This window comes from Cebus imitator, unplaced genomic scaffold (genome assembly GCF_001604975.1).
Source record: "Cebus imitator isolate Cc_AM_T3 unplaced genomic scaffold, Cebus_imitator-1.0 Scaffold509, whole genome shotgun sequence".
NCBI classification, from domain to species: domain Eukaryota; kingdom Metazoa; phylum Chordata; class Mammalia; order Primates; family Cebidae; genus Cebus; species Cebus imitator.
Genome location: NW_016107824.1, coordinates 1210374 through 1228441, shown reverse-complemented (window position 1 = coordinate 1228441; position 18068 = coordinate 1210374). Strand labels below are relative to the sequence as shown.

Genomic DNA, 18068 nt, shown 5'->3' with positions numbered 1-18068 from the left:
GCAGGGAGCAGAGCGAAGGAGAAAGGGGCACCGTCAGGCCGGGAGTGGGCCGGAGGCAGAGCAGAGAGCAGAACAAAGGAGAAAGGGGCACCGTCAGGCTGGGAGTGGGCCGGAGGCAGGGCAGGGAGCAGAGCGAAGGAGAACGAGCCACCATCAGGCAGGGAATACGCCTGCAGCCAAGGCGGGGAGCACAGGCCAGAGTGGTGGAGCAGCCACTCACCTCAAGATGAGCTTGCAGTACTCCAGTGCCGTGCGTGGGCAGCCTCGCTTCTCCAGGAAGCTCATCTGCTTGTAGAGGGCCAGGTAGAAGCTCCTAGATCCACAACAGTTCCACATGAATTAGAGCGACACAAAGCAGAAAGCCCTGTGAACAGTGCTGCGGCCGGCACCCGCGCCACCCTGCCCTCCACGCAGTGCCGAGGCTGCCGTTCCGCTCTCTGGGTTCTGCTGGCATTTCCTACGTGCCCAGCACACAGAGATCCGTGCCTGGAGAGGAGGTGAGCACTCTCCTTGTCCTTTACAGAGTTACACACAAATTTGCATACTGAAAATCAAACCTCTTTGAAATCTTTATCTTGATTTTTGTTGACTATTTATAATTTAAGGGGAGAGAGTTAAGATTTCCTGTTACAATTATGACAAATTAGATCTTAATTTACCCTCCAATCTCAACAGTGGCTCACAGCACTGAGGCTGGACACATAAAGCCTGTGACTTCTGCATCCAGGTCCTGGTGGGCTGCTACTTCTGTCAATAGCCCACTGTCCCTTTTATGCCTGGAAATATTATTATTTTATAATCTACCTCAAAGTACTAATAATTTCATTGGAAGAGACAAAACTAACATAAAAAAAACCAGGCCGGGTGTGCTGTCTCACACCTATAATCCCAGCACTTTGGGAGGCTGAGGCAGGAGGATCACTTGAGGTCAGGAGTTAGACACCATCCTGGCCAAGATAGTGAAACCCTGTCTCCACTAAAAATACAAAAATCAGCCAGGCACAGGTGGCGGGCACCTGTAATCCCAGCTACTCAGGAAGTTGAGGCAGGAGAACTGCTTGAACCCAGGAGGTGGAAGATGGAGTGAGCGGAGATCATGTCACTACACTCCAGCTTGTGACAGCGCAAGACTCTGTCAAAAAAAAAAAAAAAAGAAAAGAAAAGAAAAGAAAAGAAAAAAAGAAAACCAGTGGAGAAAATTCACACCCAGCACACAATGTGGACAAACTGTGCAGCAGGGGCGGATGGACCTTGGCTTGCCAGGAGGGCCGAGAGAGCAGGAGTGGATCGCACACTGGAGACACCCAGGGTGGCCGGAGAAACGAGGCGCTGCACACAGGAGAGTCAGGACAGCGGACAGGCTGGTCCACACACCGGACACACAGGACAGTGGACAGAGGCTGGTCCACACACAGACAGTGGACAGAGGCTGGTCCACACACAGGACAGTGGACAGAGGCTGGTCCACACACAGGAAACACAGCACAGTGGACAGAGGCTGGTCCACACACAGGATACACAGGACAGTGGACAGAGGCTAGCCCACACACAGGACAGCCAGGACAATGGACAAAGGCTGGTCCACACACCGGACACACAGGACAGCGGACAGAAGCTGGTCCACACACAGGATACACAGGACAGTGGACAGAGGCTGGTCCTCCAAACAAGTGCCCACAGGACAGGCTGAGGGGGCATTGTGGGAGCCGGTCCAGGTTTGACCAGTGAGGGCTGATGGCAGATGGATGGCTTTAGGGGCACAAGTATCTGGAAGAAGAGAGTGCCACACGTGTGGCCGCCCAGGGCAGTGGAGTGAGCCTCGGGCTGATTCTGAGCTGCTCGATGATTGAAGGTTAAACCTGTAAAGCCTTCCAAAGCTTCTAAACTTGCCAGGGACGGGTTCTTTGGCCAAACATACAAAGAAACGCAATTGCAGAGCCCATCGTGGGGATATGGTTTGTCAGGCTCACCTCTTTTTTTTTTTTTTTTTTTTTTTTTTTTAAGATGAGGTCTCACTCCGGTGCCCAGGCTGGAGTACAGTGGCGCGACCTCAGCTCACTGTGGCCTTGACCTCCTGGGCTTGCTTGAGCGATACTCTCGCCTCAGCCTCTTGAACAGCTGGGACCACAGGCATGTGTCACCAGGCCGAGGTAGTTTTAAAATGTTCAGTAGAGGCTGCATCTTGCCACGGTGCTCAGACTGGTTTTCAGGCAACCCTCTCATCTTGGCCTCCCGAAGTGCTGGGATTATAGGCATGAATCACTGTGCCCAGCCAGGCTTACTTCTAACACGTGCAAATTTATTTTTCTTTTTGTTTATTTATTTTTTAAGAGATGGAAGTCTCATTATGGTGCCCAGGTTGGACTTGAACTCCTGGACTCACCAGACCTCCCACTCCGACCTCCAGAGCAGCATCGGGCATGTCCACAGACAAAGACAAACCTGGGCTGAGCCAATCCAGTCCCTCTATCCTTGAGCCCAGAGAGAGGAAGGCGGGTCATTCTGGGTCTGTGGGCTCTGGTCCAACGTGGTGGACAGTCACGCAATGCCTTCAGCACTGCCCCTGAGCTCATTCGCAGGAGAAGAGGGGGGACAGCTGCGAGCCCCCCAGGCCAGTTGCACTCACCTGTTCTCAGGTCTGCGGTAATCCAGCCGGCAAGCCCCGCTGGTGAGGCTGAACAAGGGGTGGAACGCACACTCCATACTGTACAGCGCTCTCTCTGTGGGCACAGAAACACCAAGGGAGGGTGTTACGGCCACGCACAGCAACCACGGCCCCTGCTCTGATGATGCACAACGAGGAGAGGTCTGGAAAGAAGATCATGAAACTAGAATCCCAGACACTTAGAGGGCAGACATGACCCTGGGCATCCCAGATGCCACTCTGAGTTTATTTCAACCACAGAACTTGTGAGCTTGAGACGGAAACACCTTAAACACCACGAGGCACAACTGCTGCCATGCCCTGGCGGAACCAGGTGTCCACGCATGCAACACAAATGTGTCACAACCTGGCGGAACCAGGTGTTCACACGTGCAGCACAAACGTGTCAGGTCCTGGTGGAAACAGTTGTCCACGCGTGTAGCACAAACGTGTCACGTGCTGGCGGAACCAGGCATCCACGTGTCCAGCACAAACGCGTCCACATAAGACCAGCACGTGCAAGCTCACATCAGCACTATTATTTACAATAGTCAAAAAGCGGAAAGAGCCCAGACAGCAATCAACTAATGACGGATACACAAAACGTGGTCTATCCACACAGTGGATTATTATTCAGCCATAAAAACGAATGAGATTCTGATCCATGTTACAGTGAGGATGAACCTTGGAAACATTATGGTAAATAAAAGCCAGAGACAAAAGACCACATAGTATAAGATTCTGTTTACGGGATACGTGCAGAACAGGCAAATCCACAGGGCAGAAGGAGAACAGCAGCACAAGGGGCTGAGGGGCTTCTTCTGTGGGTAATGAAAATGATCTGAAATTGATCATGGTGTGGCTGGACGACTCTGGCATCTACTAAATACCAGCACACTGTAACTTTCAATGGGTGCCTTTTGTGCTCTGTGGGCAGTGTCTCAATAAAGCTGTCATGGACATCCTGGCAAACCTCCTGCATCCTCTGACATCTCAAACCACCGCATCTGTCTTGATGGCTTGAGGTGCTCCCACAGTTGATGGGAATAGGGTGGGGGACTCCGTCTTACCTACGAGGTCTCGAGCCATCTCCTGATCCTCTTGAAAGCGGCAGGCATCGCTGAGCTGCAGGAGCGAGTCCACGTGATAGGGGCTCGTCTGGAGCAGAACCTACCAGAAGGGAGGACAGGCCTGGAGGAAAGCCACACGCAGCCCTCTTGGGGACAGACACCCAGCAGGGCACCAGCTCCCAGGCATGCCTTTCAGGCATTTAAAACCAGGGGAGGCCAGATGGGAGGCTGAGGCAGGAGGATCACTTGAGGTCAGGAGTTTAAGATCAACCTGCCAGGCACGGTGGCTCTCGCCTATAATCCCAGCACTTTTGGAGGCTGAGGCAGGAGGTTCACTTGAGGTCAGGAGTTCAAGACCAGCCTGGCCAACATGGCAAAACCTGGTCTCTACTAAAAATACAAAAATTAGTTGGGTGTAGTGGCGCATGCCTGTAATCCCAGTTACTTGGGAGGCTGAGGCAGGAGAATTGCTTAAACCCAGGCTGTGACTGAGCCAATGCACTCCAGCTTAGGTGAGAATATGAGATTCTGACTCAAAAAAAAAAAAAGGGCCCACTGCACCCGAACGAGAGGGAGAAAGAAAAGAAAAAAAAAAAAAAAAGAAAACTAAAAGAAAATCTAACAAAAAAAAAAAAAGGGGGGGGAATAAATTCCAGGGGTGACAGTCACAACATCCCCCCAACTCACAATATGCTAGTTATTATTGCTAAGCTGAACCAAGCATCTGACTTAAAGCAGGAACTCAGAACCTGACACGCCCAGGCCAGGGGCTAACTCCCCACTAAGCCCCAAGAATGAGGCGTGGAAGCCAGCAGCCTGCTTTTCCCACAGGGAAGACGGTGAGCTCTCAAAAGCACATTGCCCCCAACCACAGTCCTGAGGCGGCATGGACAGGGATGAGGGTGTCCAGAGAGCGTGGAGGACGACCTCCTTCTGGTTCTGAGGACAGGGTTGGTTAGGATCTCGGGACCCGGGGGCACCAAGCCTGAGGGTTTGTGAGGAGAGGACGCTGTCACTGACAGGTGGACAGGCGGTCCAGAGGCAGGGAATCTGAGCTGCTCCCCTGTGCTGAGCCAGCAGGAGGCAATGGCAGCAGCAAGAGGCCCCGAAGTCCCAGGCCTGCGTCACACGGCAACGGTCTCGAAGAATGGGCAGTGACAGCAGCGCTCCAGGCTCTCCTCGGAGAGTGGACAGATTTCACTTTGCCTAGAGCCTCTGGTCACGGGGCCTGACGGCTCTGCAGAGACAGGCGCCCTTCCTGTTGGGAAGGGCAGGAGGCCGCACATCTACCCCAGTCACCAGGGAAGGACACGGCCCAGTGCGGCGGTGGCTACACGGCCCTGCTCCTGTCGAGCTGCGAGGACCACGCACCACGATGTTGTTGGGCTCCATGGACTCCACCGCCAACAGGAACTTGTGCTGCGCCTGCTGGTACTCCTCACTGTGCTCAAACGCAAACAAGGACAGGCCTTTTTTCGATTCCAGCAGCCGCATGGACAGACCTGGGAGGGGAGAGTGCTCAGGGAGGGTGTGCCGGGAGCAGAAACCATGGGCACCTCTGCAGGGCGCAGCAGCTCCAAGCACTGCCCCCCATCCTGCTCAGGGAGGGCATGCCGGGAGCAGGGACCGTGGGCGCCTCTGCAGGGCGCAGCAGCTCAGAGCACAGCCCCCCATCCTGCTCAGGGAGGGCATGCCGGGAGCAGAAACAATGGGCGCCTCTGCAGGGCGCAGCAGCTCCAAGCACTGCCCCCCATCCTGCTCAGGGAGGGCATGCCGGGAGCAGGGACCGTGGGCGCCTCTGCAGGGCGCCTCTGCAGGGCGCCTCTGCAGGGCGCCTCTGCAGGGCGCAGCAGCTCCAAGCACAGCCCCCCCATCCTGCTCAGGGAGGGCGTACCGGGAGCAGAAACCATGGGTGCCTTTGCAGGGCGCAGCAGCTCCGAGCACAGCCCCCACTCTGCTCAGGGAGGGCGTACCGGGAGCAGGGACCGTGGGCGCCTCTGCAGGGTGCAACAGCCCCCCACCCTTTTGGTGTTGACAAGTCCTCTGCGGTATCAACAAACTTGACCTGAGTGCGCACTCACGCACCTTCCCAGAACACCCACCATCTGGTCTATACCCTGTCTGCTTTAGTTTCCTATCAAGACGTGTTTCCCCACAGAACTCAGATATGGCTCAAGCCTCACTGGCCTGAAGGGAGTGTCAGGGAGGAGGACACATACAGTCCACACAGGTCACCAGATCCGACCAGGCCAAACTCTGCTCCCAGATCAAGTCTGATTGGGGTGAATGTCCAGGGTGGCCATGAAAAGGCAGGGGTGGAGTGCTGTGGTACAGACAGCCACAGCGCTTTAGAACCCATGGCCACCCTCTCTCTCTGCTCCTCATGTCTGACTTTGCTGTACAAGGCCCAGTTTCTTCTGATAAACCTGAAAAGCTCAGCCTCCCAGGAACCCCATGGAATAGGTGCCCTGTAGCGACACCTTCTTGATGGCTCTGCCCAAGGCCTGAGTCCTGCAAGAACTCATGGAGCCCCTGTCTGCAGTGCTCAGGGGTTGCTGCTAGAAAGTGCAGGTGCCTGGAGGACACAAGCTCCCACGAGCAGTGGGGTTCACCTGACCTCCCACGAGCAGTGGGGTTCACCTTCTGACCTCCCACGAGCAGTGGGGTTCACCTTCTGACAGCACAGGCCTCACTCCTAGACACATCCTTACAAATGTGCGCAGGCAACCTCTGGCACCTCCACAGACGCAGGCACAGGAGAGGCAGGTCATGGGAGCCGTGGCTGCACAGACAGCCGCAGCCATGGGCACAGCACAGTCACCATGGGCACACCACAGCTCCTTTCCCCCGGGGCCATCCCTGCCCTGGCCCCTGAGGGCCCCCGCAGTGCACCCACTGCAGAGTGGAGGCCAGCGTGGAGGGCCTCCTGACGCTTCCCCACACCATGCAGCCAAGTACGCCAACAGGGCATCTACGTAGCACTCCATGCCTTTCTGCACTGTTGCAAGTTATCTTTAAATCATGGGCACTTATTAGTTTGCAACAAACAAAATAGTGCAGTTTAAAATTAACTCAATCACTTCTATAAGAAGAAGGTCGATGGCAGCACGGTAGGAAAAACCTGCATTAAAAGATAACCAAACACACAAATACTGTGCCTGGGAAGCTCTGTGTCAGAGGCACCGGGCCAGCCTTTGGCATGCAAGCCCTCAGTGTGGTAATAAATAGTCACACACTGCACCCTGGTGCCCCAGGTGTGAAGAGACTCGGCTCAAGAGGCACTGACACTCCCAGTGCCTGCACTGGCCAGTGCACAGACCCCCCACCCCATAGCCTCTGCAGACCTCCCCCTGGTTTGCTGTACAGACGCTCCTGCAGCCTCTACAGACCCTCACCTGGTTTGCTGTACAGACCCTCCTACAGCCTCTGCAGACTCTCACCTGGTTTGCTGTACAGACCCCCCCACAGCCTCTGCAGACCCTCACCTGGTTTGCTGTACAGACCCCCCACAGCCTCTGCAGACCCTCACCTGGTTTGCTGTACAGACCCCCCACAGCCTCTGCAGACCCTCACCTGGTTTGCTGTACAGACCCCTCTGCAGACCCTCACCTGGTTTGCTGTACAGACCCCCCTGCAGCCTCTGCAGACCCTCACCTGGTTTGCTGTACCGGGGCCAGGTGCTCTTAGGGGTCGTCAGCCATGTGCACTTGGGGTATACGCGCTGTCTCTGCCGTGGCCTGGGGAGAATGCGACATGGTCACAGCTTTACTTTCTGTGGTGTGTGGGGACCTAGGCTTGGCTGCCTGATCCCTGCAGGGACTGTGCAAGCAACACTGAGGGCAGAGAAGGCATGTGGGGCAGGGTGGGGACGCACAGGGACAGGATGCAAATGAGCATCAGCACCTGCTGCTGGGCGGGTGGGGCAGGGAGGCTGGCTCCCCAACGCCCCATAGACAGAAAGAAAAAAGGAAATTCTGGCTGGACACAGTGGCTCACACCTATAATCCCAGCACTTTGAGAGGCCAAGATGGGAGGATTTCTTGAGCCCAGGAGTTCGAGACTGGCCTGGCCAAGATAAGCAAAACCCCATTTCTATAAAGGGTTTTAAAAATTAGCCTGGTGTGATGGCCCGTGCTTGTGATCCCAGCACTGCAGCCTGGGCAAAAATAAGACCCTGTCTCAAGAAGAAAAGAAAAAAAGAAGAAAAACAAAAGAAACAATAACATGCCAATATCCACATGCCGGTCACTCAGCTTAAGAAACCAACCATCTCTGATGTAACAGTAGCTCCATGCCTTTTCCATGTCTCCTTACCTGCCTAGCTGAGATACCATCTGACCAGTGCTTAGGGTTGGCCTGACCCCTGTGGCAGATACCCCCAAATAACAGAGCTCAGTGCACTCTGCCTGGGCACACAGGAACAGGAGAGGTGGGGTGTGGGAGCCACAGCAGCAATGACAGCAGCAGCTGTGCCCCACAATCACCACGGGCACAGCACAGCTCCCTTCCACAGGGCCATCACTGCCCTGACATGAGGGCCCCACAGTGCAGCCACTGCAGAGTGGAGGCCAGGGTGGAGGGCCCTGCTGTTGTCAAGGTGGCCCCAGCCCTCGCTCCTGCCTGCAGCACACGCCCAGGCCTGGCAGAGTCAGCCCTTAACACTCTCATGTGCCACATCTACGAAATTCTAGGGACAGCCTGGCCCACAGGGAGCAGTCCCACAAAACAAGGAAGCCTCCAGAACAGACCCAGCGAGGCAGCCTGGAGCGATGCTGAGAGCGGGTAGGAGGCAGGAGTCTAGAGGAGTCTGAAGGCTGGCAGGCCTTCTCAGCAGCAGGGGTAGTGCCAAGGAGCTGGGGCAATGAGCTGACCCGGCTGTGACAGCAGAAAATCAGGGACCCAGGAAGAAGCATAGCCTATGTTATTCCGAGCTTCTGAGGGAACCACCGCTGGGGGCAATGAGCCGACCCAGCTCACATGGTAGAAAGTCAGGACCCAAGAAGAAGCAGAGCCTATTTTATTCTGAGCTTCTGAGGGAACCAGCAGAAGGAGAAACAGAAGCAGGCCAGGTCTTTGTCTTGGAAGAGCAGGACAAGGGTGGTGGGATGAATAAAAAGATAACTGTGGTTTCTCCATCGAAGTCTTTTGGGAGAACTTAAATTTTTAAAGAAAGAAATATAACAGGCCAGACGCAGTGGCTCACACCTGTAATCCCAGCGCTTTGGGAGGCTAAGGCAGGCGGATCACGAGGTCAGGAGATCGAGACCATCCTGGCCAACATAGTTCCTGTCTCTACTAAAATACAAAAAATTAGCCGGGTGGGGTGGCAGGTGCCTGTAGTCCCAGCTGCTCAGGAGGCTGAGGCAGAGCTGCTTGACCCTGGGAGGCAGAGGTTGCAGTGAGCCGAGATCGTACCACTTCACTTCAGCCTGGGCAACAGAGCGAGACTCAGTCTCAAAAATGAATAAATAAATACAACAAAAAGTATACTACTACTATAAAAATGATAAAAGCAATTATTATCAACTAATTACTCATAAATCAGTATTAATTATACTAATTACTATTAATAATCATAATTGGCAGAAATAAGACCACACAAAAATGTAAAGAAATGGCAAAGGCAGACCAAGCAGATGCAAACAAAGGGTGGGGAGCTGGAGCCCTCAGGCCAGGGAGATACAGGTGACAAAGCAGGCATTCTCAAGTATATTTCTTTAACACAAAAATGTCAAGTAAAATATAAAGCAAAGCCTGTTAGAAATCCAAGGAAAGTCCCAGCACTTTTGGAGTCAGGAGTTTGAGACCAGCCTGACCAACACAGTGAAACCCTGTCTCTACTAAAAATACAAAAATTAGCTGGGTGTGGTGTCAGGTGCCTGTAGTCCCAGCTACTTGGGAGGCTGAGGCAGGAGAATCCCTTGAACCCGGGAGGTGGAGGCTGCAGTGAGCTGAGATCGTGCCACTGCACTCCAGCCTAGGCAACAGCGAGACTCTGTCTCAAGAGAAAAAAAATTAAAAAAAGAAATCCTGGCCGGGCGCGGTGGCTCACGCCTGTAATCCCAGCACTTTGGGAGGCCGAGGCGGGTGGATCACGAGGTCAAGAGATCGAGACCATCCTGGTCAACATGGTGAAACCCCGTCTCTACTAAAAATACAAAACATTAGCTGGGCATGGTGGTGCGTGCCTATAATCCCAGCTACTCAGGAGGCTGAGGCAGGAGAATTGCCTGAACCCAGGAGGCGGAGGTTGCGGTGAGCCGAGATCGCGCCATTGCACTCCAGCCTGGGTAACAAGAGCGAAACTCCGTCTCAAAAAAAAAAAAAGAAGAAATCCAAGGAAAGTGTGAACAAAGAGCACATAAAAATGTCCTCAATCTTACCCATAATCAAAAGGTAAAAGTTAAAACATCAACACTACTTTTTGTCTACACATGGTGATGGATTTCTAAACCCACTACCATCTATCTCAACTAAGAAGATGAAGGAGGACCCTGGGCGGGAACCTGTGTGCAAGCTGCTTGACTTTACTCAAGGGCGACGGCAGCGTGCAGCTCACTCAAAACCATACTCATTTCTAGGCAGTTTCACAGAAATGCCTGCAGACATCGGGGGATTGAGCCAACACCTGTGCAGACGCCAACACCAGGAATACCACGGTGCAGCAACATTGCTTAGGACAGGTCTGGTGGTTCACGGCTGTAATCCCAGCACTTTGGGAGGCCAAGGCGGGCAGATCACTTGAGGTCAGAATTTCGAGACCAGCCTGGCCAACATTGTGAAATCCTGTGTCTACTAAAAATACAAAAATTAGCCAAGCATGGTGGCATTGGCCTGTAATCCCAGCTACTTGGGAAGCTGAGGCAGGAGAATCATTTGAACCCAGGAGGGGGAGCATGCCATGAGCTGAGATCACACAACTGCACTCTATCCTGGGTGACAGAGCAAGACCCCACCTCAAAAAAAAAAAAAAGAAAGAAAGAAACAACGCTTAGAACTCAAGACGTGCAAAACCAGGGCATGACACAGACCAGCAGTCCTCTCTACGGTCCCATAAGATAGAGGACTGGCCAGGCGCGGTGGCTTACACCCGTAATCCCAGCACTGTGGGTGACCAAGGTGGGTGGATTATGAGGTCAAGAGATCGAGACCAGCCTGGCCAAGATGGTGAAATCCCATCTATACTAAAAATACAAAAATTAGCAGGGCATGGTGCCACGTGCCTGTAATCTCAGCCACTCGGGAGGCTAAGGCAGGGAATTGCTTACACCCAGGAGGTGGAGATTGTGATAAGCCGAGGCCGAGGTTGCAGTGAGTCAAGATCATGCCACTGCACTCCAGCCTGGGGGATAGAGCAAGGCTCTGTTTCAAAATAAAACACAAAAAAAGAAAACAGCAGGATTATGTCTGGTTGGGCATGGTGGCTCATGCCTGTAATCCTAGCACTTTGGGAAGCCGAGGGGGAAGGATCACTTGAAGCCAGGAGTTTGACACCAGCCTGGGCAACAAAGTGAGACCTTGTCTCTACAAAAAATAAAATAAAATAAATTAGTGGTAGCACGTGCCTGTAGTCCCAGCTATTTGGGAGGCTGAGGTGGGAGGATCGCTTGAGGCCAGGAGTTCAAAACCAGACTGGGCAACCCAGCAAGACCCTGACTCTACAAAAAGAAAATTATTAAAAAAAAAAAAAGACAAAGACTCTGGACTTTCCAATGCAGAGTCCAGGGGCAGAACATACCTCCTACATAAAGTCCCAGAAGTAGACTCCCCTGCTCTTCCTCCTGTCTGGAGCTGGAAGACCCTGCATTCCTCATCACAGCCAGCCATCCTCACCTACGGCCACGCTGCCCAACCGCTAAGAACTACTGAATGGACATAGATGAAACTTATCTCGGCCAGGTGCAGTGGCTCACACCTGGAATCCCAGCACTTTGGGAGGCCAAGGCAGACACATCACCTGAGGTCAGGAGTTCGGGACCAGCCTGGCCAACATGGTGAAACCTCATCTCTACTTAACAAACAAACAAACAAAAATTAGCTGGGTGTGGTGGTGTGCACCTATAATCCCAGCCAGTAGGGAGGGTGAGACAGGAGAATCACTTGAACCCGGGAGGCTGAGGTTGCAGTGAGCTGGAATCATACCACTGCGCTCCAGCCTGGGCAAGAGAGCAAGAATCAATCTCGAAAAGGAGCCGGGCATGGTGGCACATGCCTGCAGTCCTAGCTACTCGGGAGGCTGAGTGGGGGGGATTGCCTGGGCCCAGGAGCTCTGGGCTGTAGTGTGCCATGCCGATCAGGTGTCCACACTGAGTTCAGCATCAATATGGTGACCTCCTGGGAGCAGGGGACCACCAGGCTGCTTAAGGAGGGTGAACTGGCCCAGGTTGAAAACAGAGCAGGTCAAAACTCCCCTGCTGATCAGTAGTGGGATTGTGCCTGTGAATAGCCACTGAACTCCAGCCTGGGCAACATAACAAGACCCCGTCTCTAAATAAATAAAAAAAAAAATAGGAAAAAAAAAAAAAAAAGAAATTTATCTCAGAACCTGAACTTCACGTTAGTTTTGCTCTGAGAAACAAAACTAGAGAATCTTAAAATTTAACAGCTTTTGAAACCACCTCCCCTCCTTGTTTTTAAGACACAGTCTCACTGCGTTTCCCAGCCTTAAGTACAGTGGTACAATCTCAGCTCATTGCAACCTCTGCCTCCCAGGTTCAAGTGATTCTCCTGCCTCAGCCTCCCAAGTAGCTGGGATTACAGGTGCCCAGCTAATTTTTATATTTTTAGTAGAGACGGGGGTTCAGTATGTTGCCCAGGCTGGTCTCAAACTCCTGACCTCAGGTGATCCACCCACCTCGGTCTCCCATAGTGCTGGGATTACAGGTGTGAGCACCGCACCTGGCTGCAGTGAGCCGGGATCATACCACTGCACTCCAGCCTGGGCGTTTGGAACCTTACACTAGAGACGGCCCCTTACACTGTGAGGGATGAAACCCATCCACCCTGGGCATCCCCACAACCCACGGTCACAGACAAGGTCATACACAGACCATCTGTGGACTCCCTTTCAGATCCCAATTCTGAGGGTAATGTGTGCATCCTGGCTTTAAATATTCTCCCTCCAAGGTCGTTAACTGGCTTCAGGAACACCACCCGCCTCAAGAGTATAAGAGAGAAGGAAGCAGCTGTGGGAACGCAGTTTACTGTGGACTTACCTTTGTTCCCCCAGGACTGCCCGAGCACCAAAATACCTTTTCAGTTCTGTGTCTGGATTCAAGTGTCTAGGGAATCGAAAATTTTAGAAAGAAAAATGAAATTATGTTCAACAATGATTCCAAAAATTTTAGAAAGCCAAGGAAAGATAATAATCAAGGAAAGAAAATAATAATCAAGGAAAGAAAACCGTGGTTTTTGGCTTAAAAGGTAACCTCCAGGCCTACTTTCTTTAAAATCACCACCCAGCCATGGTTGGGGCCTCACCACTGTGGGTACCACAGCGAAGCAGCTGGGCACTATGTGGTGAGGGGCACTTCGGGGGCCGCTGCATAGAGGAAGCCACTGTGTGGGACACACATCAGCTTCTGAGGCTGAGTTAGGGCCGCACACACACCCTGAGACTACATTCGTGTGTCTTAACTGACTCTAGGAGTTTTTTTTTTTTTCATTTTCCCAAACTGATGCAAAATATTTATTCCAAGTTAGTTATTTTATGCAGTAGTTTCCCCCTCAAGACTTGTGATAACCACACCTTTTAAATCTGTAAATAGTTATCAAAATAATCTTAATCTTTGAAATCTCACAAAAATTTATATTTTACAATCCACCCTGAATATCAAGGCTGCAAGAATAACACAACATTTCCTATATCCAAATATTTTACAGCTGTACCCAAAAAGGAAAAAGAAAAAAAACAAAAAAACATAAAACCACATATGCTTGACTTTTTTTTTTTTTTTAAAAAAAAAAAAAAAAAAAAAAAAGATAGTCCACGTAAAGAGAAACCAAAAATAAGCAAGAGTACTCAGATTTTTTTAAACTGGCAATAATTTCTGAAGTAAAGACAGCGATTCATTAAGCATCTATAAGACCAAAAGATGAATAATCATCCAAGGATGACAAGAGAATAAATAACTTTTGACCAGTCATGGTGATTCACACCTGTAATTCCAGCATTTTGGGAGGCTGAGGCAAGAGGATCTCCTGAGCCCAGGAGGTAGAGGCTGCAGTGAGCTATGATCACACCATGCACTCCAGCCTGGGTGACAGAGAGATCCTGTCTCTCAAAAAAAAAAAGGAAAAGGAAAAAGAAGGAACTCTCTAAGATACACAAGAAGTCAAGGTAAAAGTCCTCTGAAATGTGGATGACTTCCTTTCCTCCTCGTTCCTGTTTCCTTTTTTTTGAAGACAGAGTCTCGCTCTGTCATCCAGGCTGCAGTGCAGTGCTACGATCTCAGCCTCGGCTCACCGCAACCTCTGCCTGCCGGGTTCAAGCAATTCTGCCTCAGCCTCCCAAGTAGCTGGGATTACAGGCAACTGCCACCACATCCAGCTCATTTTTGTATTTTTAGTAGAGATGGGGTTTCACCGTGTTGGCCAGGCTGTTCTCAAACTCCTGACCTCAGGTGATCCGCCGGCCTTGGCCTCCCAAAGTGCTGGGATTACAGGCATGAGCCACTGGGCCCAGACTATTTCCTAAATGATTAACAATAAATTCATATTATTTTTTAATAAAGATACCACATTTTCTTTTCCTTTCCTTTTCCTTTTTTTTTTTTTTTTATTTTCTCTTTTCTCTGTTCCTTTTCTTAGAGAATTTTTCCTCCCATGGAATCTCTGTGGCAGCAGCCACAGACAAGGGTGGGGCCGCACCTGTGCTCCACGTAGAGAACGTGCTTCCTGGAGCTCAGGGGAGCTGGGCCGGGACGGTTCAAACCACTGCTGTCCTCAATCCTCTCCAGGATGCGATCAATATCTTCTAGTCCGTTTTCCTAAAAGCCCCAAAACAACCTCTTTATCACCACCCTGACATTATTTTAAATGTTGTAACAATAACAAAATTATTTATTTAAAGAGACCTATTACATTGTATTAGTTTCTAAAGGACAGGATAGGTCAAACACTAGGTACCATCCACAAATTCAGACAAAAGAAGGCATGTTTCATAAGAAGCGCTCAGCATGGACAGAGTCACAGAACCAGAAAGACCATAGAAAAAACTGGGCTGAAAGACCACATTCCACACCTGACAGGTGTGCTCACCTCCTCAGGTAGGTTTGGGACTTGTGGCTCCAACTGATCGGCAACAAAGCCACTCCCTGGTCTCAGGACACAATCAGATGAGGACGAAGGGCAACAATGAAAACACATGTTGTGATGACAGACGAGCTGGAGCGGTGGGTCCTGTGCCACCATCCGATTCACCCATGAGCACAGGACAGATGTCAGGGCAGACAGCAGGTGCTCAGGGCCACAGGAAAGGCAGAACAAGAAGGGACTCCCCCATCAGACCACACACTACCACAGAGACACACACAGAGCAGAGCTCTGACACTCCAAGGAACGAGGGTGAAAACAGGAAGCAGAATTTAGCAAGAATTTTTCCTTTTCTTGTTCTCTGACCTTTTAATTAGTTATACTCCTTTTTTTTTTCTTTTATTTTTAGAGACGGGGTTTCACCATGTTAGCCAGGATGGCCTCGATCTCCTGACCTCGTGATCCACCCGACTCGGCCTCCCAAAGTGCTGGGATTACAGGCGTGAGCCACCGTGCCCGGCCTTGGTTATACTCCTCACGGGAAGGAATACAGGTATTAAATCAACTTCCTTCAATACCACCTTGAGAAACAGGCAGAGAGAATGGAGAGGGCATCAGGCAGAGGGCATCAGGCAGAGAAGCAGACCCAGGCCCAGTCCACATACCAGTGCTTCTCCCGTGCTGCTTTTCTTAGTTTTCTGTTTCTTTTTCTTCTTCCGGAGTTTGCCACTTGCATTAGACTAATGACAGAAACACATTTTAATCAGTGGAAAAAGAAGTAAAATCTGAAGAACTGAAAATTAAAGCCGCTAGTGTGTCTCTACTCTCCAGGCAGCCCCCGTCACCCCCCGACCTCCAGGTGTCCTCAAAGTCCCTTCAGCTCACTTTCTTCTCTCCAGCAGGCACCTCCCCAGCTCTCTGAGCCCCCTGCTCTCATGCCCCTCGGGCTGTGCTTCAGGGGTCCCTGTGCCCAGCCTCACAATGGTTCACAGGGCTGACCCAGCACCCACCCGGCCAGCACCGGCCTCTCCAGCTCCCATTTCTCAATTTGTCAGCCCCTCCCTGTGACACTGCAGTCACCCTGAAGGCTGGGCCTTTGCTGTGCCCCTGACGCCTCACACTGAACCCATATCTGTGTTCCCGACACCTGCACCTGGCCAACCACTTCTGACAGTGTGAAAGCTCCTCAGGAAGCCCCCCCAGGACCCAGGGCCTCCAGTCAGGACCCACGTGTCACTTCACATCTATGTTGCCCTCTCAATCAGAGGTTCCTGGGGACAAAGCCACGTTCCTAGCACCCAGCAGCCTCCCAAGAACACTTGCTGGATCAATGAACCAAGCCCTTCTTTCAGGCCTCTCTTCTGTGCTGTGGAGCACAGCAGCAGGCTGCCTGCATTTCTGCCAACCCCACACTAACCTGACCTGCATGTTTCTTCAAAGTTCAGCGACACCAGCACCCAGATCCATACCCAGGCAAGTGAATGCTCGAGGCACAGTTAGGAAGAACACACGTGTGCACTGACATACCCTGCTGGGCAGGCGCAGACTCTCCTGAATGCAGGAGACGGGTCTGAGGCCTCGCGTGTGGCACCTTTGATGGCACCACTGCTCTGCTGAACGCAGGAGACGGGTCTGGGACCATGTACGTGGCACCCGTGATGCCACCACTGCTCTCCGGAATGCAGGAGACAGGTCTGGGGCCTCATACGTGGCACCTGTGATGCCACCACTGCTCTCCGGAATGCAGGAGACAGGTCTGGGGCCTCATACGTGGCACCTGTGATGCCACCACTGCTCTTACACATTTCATGCAAATCTCACCAAGGTTCCCAAGTAAATTTGGGGGCAACTGGCCATTGAGCAAAACTGAACTCAGAAAATTATACCTCCAAGGAAAATCACAGCACAGAATATATGTAGCTAGTGCCTTGGAACCCTCCTGTCCAGCACCCTTCCTCACCACTCGGCCCCCCACCTGCTCTGGGGGCGCTGTCCTGGCCACGCCTCCATCCGCCTTGGTGTCTATGTTTCCACGCTGAGCCCTTCCTTTGTTCCCCGGTGCCGCAGCGTCTGTGAGCGAAGAGCCAGACCTCTCCCTGTTCACCACAGGGTCATCCTCAAGATCTTCAATGTTTATCTGGAAAAACAGGTTGGAGAAAAGCCAGAGCATTACTTACAGTGTGAACGCTGATGCTGAGATGTGAATAGTACGATGTGAACAGCCTTGCGTTGGGGGCGCCCAGGGTCAGTGTGAGACTCTGTTAGCTACACCAGGGACTCAGCTCGGGCTCTGGGTGACCTCTACAGAAAGCAGGGCCCCGAGGCTCTGTGACAGCTCTGCCTTCAGAGGTGATGTAGGGAAGACTCCTCAAACATTGTAATTCACTCCATTTACAGAGAGCTACCTGCAGGAGAAAACCTTAAATATATATATCCAGCCAATGCATTCAAGTTCCTTCTTCCTCCTTTAGCCTCAAGCCTCAGCTCCTCTCCAGCAGCAGGCAGGGAAAAAAAAACCAAGGACCCATCAACCTACAAACTTTTTCTAATAATGAAAATGATAAGCCAGGTGTGATGCTCATGCCTGTAATCCCCACACTCTGGGAGGCCGAGGCAGGCAGGTCACTTGAGGTCAGGAGTTTGAGACCAGCCTGGCCAACACGGTGAAACCCCATCTCTACTAAAAATAGAAAAATTGGCCAGGCATGGTGGTGGGTGCCTGTAGTCCCAGCTACTTGGGAGACCGAAATGTGAGCATCGCTTGAACCTGGGAGGCAGTGGTTGCTATGAGCCAAGATCACACCACAGCACTCCAGCTCGGGCGACAGAACAAGACTCCATCTCAAAATATTTTTAAAAAAGGAAAAAGAAAATGATATAGGATAAAAATAATTCATACAATGGAACGCCCTCTGTTTTTTGAGACAGGGTCTCACTCTGGCACCCAGGCTGCAGTGCAGCAGTGTGATCTGGACTCACTGCAGCCTTGGCCTCCTAAATTTAAGCATCCTCTTGCCTCAGCCTCCCGAGTAGCTAGAACTACAGGCATGAGCTGTGTGCCTGGCTAATATCTTAAATTTTTTTTTTTTTTTTTGGGACGG

At 51.7% G+C, this 18068-nt stretch overlaps 1 protein-coding gene across 1 annotated transcript in view; it reads right to left on the bottom strand.

The window, feature by feature from the left end:
* The window catches only part of TCF25 (transcription factor 25), a 45557-nt gene that overhangs the window by 14890 nt on the left and 12599 nt on the right, over positions 1 to 18068 (bottom strand). Inside the window, exons 2-11 of the mRNA XM_037733276.1 lie at positions 16943 to 17104; positions 15633 to 15707; positions 14584 to 14702; positions 12930 to 12995; positions 7369 to 7451; positions 5086 to 5216; positions 3715 to 3814; positions 2627 to 2720; positions 221 to 313; positions 32 to 98 (exon numbers count right to left, since the gene is read on the bottom strand). Of these exons, the coding sequence (XP_037589204.1) occupies positions 32 to 98; positions 221 to 313; positions 2627 to 2720; positions 3715 to 3814; positions 5086 to 5216; positions 7369 to 7451; positions 12930 to 12995; positions 14584 to 14702; positions 15633 to 15707; positions 16943 to 17104 (990 nt within the window). The remainder of the gene's footprint in view (positions 1 to 31; positions 99 to 220; positions 314 to 2626; positions 2721 to 3714; positions 3815 to 5085; positions 5217 to 7368; positions 7452 to 12929; positions 12996 to 14583; positions 14703 to 15632; positions 15708 to 16942; positions 17105 to 18068) is intronic.